Raw genomic sequence first — 5,487 nt, forward strand, 5'->3', positions numbered from 1 at the left:
CTTGTTGCATCTCATTAGAGAGAGTTGGAGCGGCAGGGACTGTTCAGAGCTTCAGGCACCGAAACACACCTCTGCTGGAAACTCCAGATGTAAAAGAACTCCTGTTCCAATTCTACCTGCAGCGTTCAGGATCATTTTTAGAGAGTTTTTGAAATCACAAACAAAGGGTCCGTGCTTAGTCCCTGAGAGATGATAGAGAAGGTGTCAGTGAATGTGTGAACTTCGTGTCGTGCAGGTTGTGTTGGTTCAGGCGGTGACTAAGGTGTTACTGCTGAGATGTGATGTGGCTTCTTCAGAGTGTTGACAGGTCGAGGCTTCGTCTGCAGTTTGTATTGGTTGTATCATAGACTGCAAATAAAGACGGGCGACATGACCGCTCCCAGAAGTGAAGGCAAAACATCGGGATCGACCCCTGGTGGCCGGCTGCAGTGTAGCTCATCAACCTTGCTTCCTCTATGTTAGTTACTGGGACATAAACAAGACTAAAGGAACATTCTGCTTTTCCTGATAATGATATATTTGTTCTTGTAGATTACGTTCTCCGTAGTTGTGTAATCCTTCTGAAACCGCAGCTAGGGCGTTGCTAAGGTTAATGTGATAGTAGATGCTATTACATGCCTGCTAGTGCCTTGCTAGGTGGTTGTTTAGTTGGTTGGTTTATCTCTGTAAGTTCAGGCCAAATGGAAATACACATCACATAGCATTTTCTATGTAAACCTAAAACAGACGATCCTCGAAATATGATGCGAAGGTATTTAGCCCAGGGCTAAATGTTTCATGTTTACATTGTAGGAGCAGCTAAGCTAAGCAGCTGTTTAACAGCAAACATCTAGCCCTGTGTTTCGAGTGTGGTCCAGAGCTCGGTCACAGGAGCGTGAAACCCTGAAGTGTGTCCTGGTGGTTCTAGAAGATTCAGGCTGGTTTGTCTGTGAAATGAAACAAACAGAAAAACAAATTCAAAGCTGAACAAAGCCAGTGAAGAGAATTTTATTTTGTCATGTTTGAACGTGTCAGAAACGATTCAATCACACATACAAATCATTTCAGTCAAAGAATAAATTAAAACTGATAATCACGCACATTGTTGATCACAGGATTAGAAAAAATCAGCGTTAGATGAAATCTTTTTTTTAATTCTGCAAAAACATGAGAAATTTCTCGAGCTGAAGCAACAAATCAATTAATTAACCAACTGACGGAAAACAAGACGCATTCTTTTATCAACAAAATAACACAGGAAGGACAGATGTTAATGTTTGGTCCTGACACCACACACACACACACACACACACACACACACACACACACACACACACACACACACACTCGCTGGCTTATTTCATCACCATGGTTACGTTGGCAGACCCTTAACAGATATAGAGGCTGTGTGTACTTGTACATCTATCTTTGTGTGGACCATGTTCATCTCTAGTACTAACCTTTGTTTCAGGGGTTAGGATGTGATTGGGTACGGGGGGGGGGGGGGGGGGGTAAAGTTGGAGTAAAGGGTTCGGAATCCCTTGGTCCTCACTGAGGTAGAAGTACAAACACTTCTGTGTGTGTGTGTGTGTTGTCTTCGTCATGTTGCATCTTGCCGCCACCAGCACCGGGGCTGCAAACACATGTGAAGCATGACTGGTATGCACACACACACACACACACACACACACACGTCTCCATATCACTGGCTAAGTGTGTAAACAGTCTTATGTCACCACAACATGACTAATACATGTGCACGCACACACATACACACACATAGAGGCATAGCAACGGTAACCAAGTGGGATTCCAAAGTTGTGACATCACCGCCAGCTGGGCGATCACGTGACCTCACTGTTTTCATTAACTCACACTGATGCATGCTGGGTAATTATTACCTCCCAGTGAGAGAGAGGAAGTGTGTGTGTGTGTGTGTGTGTGTGTGTGTGTGTGTGTGTGTGTGTGTGTGTAATTAATAGTTTCACAGCTCCAGGTGGATTGCAGTAGGAGGCGGGGCTTTGCTGTAATGCTGCTCTCTGATTCGCTTTTGGGAAGTGAAGGAGTGAAGTAAGTAACCTAGTAACCTCTCTCTCTCTCTCTCTCTCTCTCTCTCTGTATTCCTCGGTGTCTCTCGCCCGCCCAGCAGACAGACAGTCAGAATGCGTGAATACAAACTGGTTGTTTTAGGATCAGGAGGAGTCGGGAAGTCGGCGCTGGTGAGTAACGACTTCACCGTCTCACCGTCGGCCTCTGATGTTATTTTATCATTTTTTATTTAGTGCTGTTGAAACTGGGGCTTCACAATAAAACAATATAAATAATTTTCACAGTATAATCATCATTAACAGCAATAAAACTAAATGTAATCCTCAACATGGTGATGTATTGTGTAATCACAGATCATTGATTGACCTCAGATTGGTTATATATTTAAAATGCTTTTAAATCTTTGCTCATAAAGAGTTTAAAACCACAACCTTCATGTTTTGTGATTATTATTGATATGGACTCATGTGAAATTTGTTATCTTTGGCATAAATTCTCTAAATTAAAGGCGACACCACAGTTAAGTCTCAGTATGGAGGGTTAGTCAAATCACTTTTCACTGGGAATCGGTCTCTGACACACACACACACACACACTCTGGTGTACATCTCACTACAATGAAGTGCTTTACTCCAGATGATATAATGGAGACGTGTCAGTGTGTCACATTAATTCCAGTCCAACGACTTTCAATAGAAAACAGAACAGAACAGAACAGAACAGAGCTCCATTAACATTAACTCACGATACTGCCCTACTTCTATTTCTCTCTGTCTCTCTCTCTCTCTCTGTGTCTCTCTGTCTCTCTCTCTCTCTCTCTCTGTCTGTCTCTCTCTCTCTCTGTGTGTCTCTCTGTCTCTCTCTCTGTGTCTCTCTCTGTGTGTCTCTCTGTCTCTCTCTCTCTGTGTCTCTCTCTGTGTGTCTCTCTGTCTGTCTCTCCCCAGACTGTCCAGTTTTCAGGGAATCTTTGTGGAAAAATACGACCCAACGATAGAGGACTCGTACAGGAAGGTAAGACAGCCTCCACCTCATCTCATGTTCGTCTTCTACGTGTACGGCTCCTCTTTTTCTGAGATTCCGCTGATGTTTATTGTAAAATGCTGACGAGATGTTTGAAGTATTGACGACTCTCTCTGTCTGTGTCTCCTCCAGCAAGTGGAGGTCGATGGACAACAGTGTATGTTGGAGATTCTGGACACAGCTGGAACAGTAAGACACACACTTCCTCCTGAGGTTTCTCTTCCTTAATCTGTTAATAAAGATGGTGACCACCTGTCTGTGTGTGTGTGTACGTGTGTGTGTGTATGTGTGTGTGTGTACGTGTGTGTGTGTACGTGTGTGTGTGAGTGTAGGAGCAGTTCACGGCCATGAGAGACCTGTACATGAAGAACGGTCAGGGCTTTGCTCTGGTTTACTCCATCACAGCTCAGTCGACTTTCAACGATCTCCAGGACCTCAGGGAGCAGATCCTCAGAGTGAAGGACACCGAGGACGTACGACACACACAGACACAGACACAGACACACACACACACACACACACACACACACACACACACACACAGACACACACACAGACAAACACACAGACACACACACACACACAGACACACACACACACTGACCGTTGAATCCAAAGATATTTAATTGCTTGTACGGCCGCAGGTTCCCATGATCCTGGTTGGAAACAAGTGCGACCTGGAGGTGGAGCGGGTGGTGGCCAAAGAGTCGGGCATCGGCCTCGCCCGCCAGTGGAACTCCTGCGCCTTCCTGGAGACCTCGGCCAAGAGCAAGATCAACGTCAACGAGGTGAGCGCTCACAGATGAACATGTAGACGTAGCAGCTGTGCTGAATTTCAGTTTTGTAATTTGATTTCATGCTACTTCACAATTTTTATTGCTGAGGGAAAAAAGACAGAAAAGAACAATTTGTCATGATCCTTGACGTGAGCGACCCTGACAGTTAGTGATGCAACCTGCTGCGTGTGCATGAGGCCGTAGATAAACTTAGTTATAACTACATGTTTGCATCTTGGCTACCTTGTGTATCCTGTGTCCGTTTGGCCAAATTATGAAATCTGTTTTCTGTGTTTGTTTACGTGTTTGTTGGTTTACGTGTTTGTGTGCAGATCTTCTACGACCTCGTGCGACAGATTAACAGGAAGAGTCCAGTTCCAGGAAAAACTCGCAAAAAGTCCACCTGTCAGCTTCTCTAATGACAGGTGGGTGTGACACGCTGACATCATCACTGGCATCTTAGCGTTCTTACCGTTATTCATAAAAAACTCTCGTTCTCTTCCTTCTCTCCAGTTTCCTGCTCACCTGACCGACAACCAACCAACCAACCAACCAATCACAGGACATCTTCCAGCTGGTCACACCCCTTTAACATAACCATGTCATCATCAACATCAGCCACCTCTGACCTCTGTTTCCATGACGACCCTTTTCCTCCCCACCCTGTTTAACAGAGACTGTTGCCTTGGCTACATTTAGTCCAAACACCCAGACATGGCGACGGCGATGATGATGACGATGAAGATGTTATTGCAGGAATTAGAAAACAACTACCCAAATTTAAACCACAGTTCCCATCATGCTCTCTGCATAGCCATTTTGCTCCGGGGAGTGGCTTCTTGCTTTTTTATGTTTAGATGTTTCTTTCCTGTTTTCCTTCCTTCTTATTTTCCAGCACAACAGAGCCGCTCACACACAGCTTAACCACTGTCAGCCATGTTGGCGCCACGGCTACCGTGTTGATGTTGCGTGTAACATGGCTGACTCTGTATATGTGTCTCTGGTTGAACCTGTGGATCCATACAGTGATTATTATTATTATTAGTTATAATTATAATTATGTGTGAAAGGGTATAAAATTATTTTCATGTTTTTGTTTTTTATTTGGGGGTGGGGGCCGGGGGGGTTGGGCGTGCAGCAGGTCGGGCGTTGGCTCACCGCGTTGGTAACTTTAAGCTAACTTCAGTTAGCTGACCACTATGACTCAACTTGTAAAAGGGATTGCTTGTTAGCATATTGTTAAAGAAATGAATAAGCTTGTTAGCCGAGCAGCTATTACAATGTAGCGCCATGTGTGGTGTGATAGCATTATTGGGATATCCCCCCAAAAATGATCGTAGCTGCTGAGCATAGGCTGTGGTGAATGCTATCAAAATGAATTCCCCTTGGGAGTGCTAGTGATGTTCACATATTTTTTTAAAGAAATGAATGTGTACATTAGAATACCTTGGTATGTCAGGGAATGCTAATTATTCTATTTCAATATGTGAGGGCTGTTAGCATTGTTTGTATCTCAAAGAGACAGGTGGAAGCTGCCAGATACAGGCTAGCTCTTACTGCTAGCAGCTAATGGAATGATTTAGCAATGGTGTGAGCAGTTGCTAAAAATGTTAAGGAGTGTTAAAGATGTCAGCATATTCATAAAGAAATACATGCATGTTAA

General features: G+C 44.1%; 1 protein-coding gene across 1 annotated transcript in view; it reads left to right on the forward strand.

The window, feature by feature from the left end:
- LOC109643007 (ras-related protein Rap-1b-like) overlaps positions 1 to 5,487 on the forward strand; it is an 8,138-nt gene extending 2,651 nt beyond the window's left edge. The window contains 8 exon segments of the mRNA XM_069519372.1: positions 2,126 to 2,198; positions 2,973 to 2,983; positions 2,985 to 3,039; positions 3,181 to 3,237; positions 3,381 to 3,521; positions 3,693 to 3,836; positions 4,157 to 4,249; positions 4,338 to 5,487. Coding sequence (XP_069375473.1) covers positions 2,142 to 2,198; positions 2,973 to 2,983; positions 2,985 to 3,039; positions 3,181 to 3,237; positions 3,381 to 3,521; positions 3,693 to 3,836; positions 4,157 to 4,243 — 552 coding nt within the window. The 5' untranslated portion in view covers positions 2,126 to 2,141 and the 3' untranslated portion in view covers positions 4,244 to 4,249; positions 4,338 to 5,487.

Source organism: Paralichthys olivaceus, chromosome 23 (genome assembly GCF_024713975.1).
Source record: "Paralichthys olivaceus isolate ysfri-2021 chromosome 23, ASM2471397v2, whole genome shotgun sequence".
NCBI lineage: Eukaryota > Metazoa > Chordata > Actinopteri > Pleuronectiformes > Paralichthyidae > Paralichthys > Paralichthys olivaceus.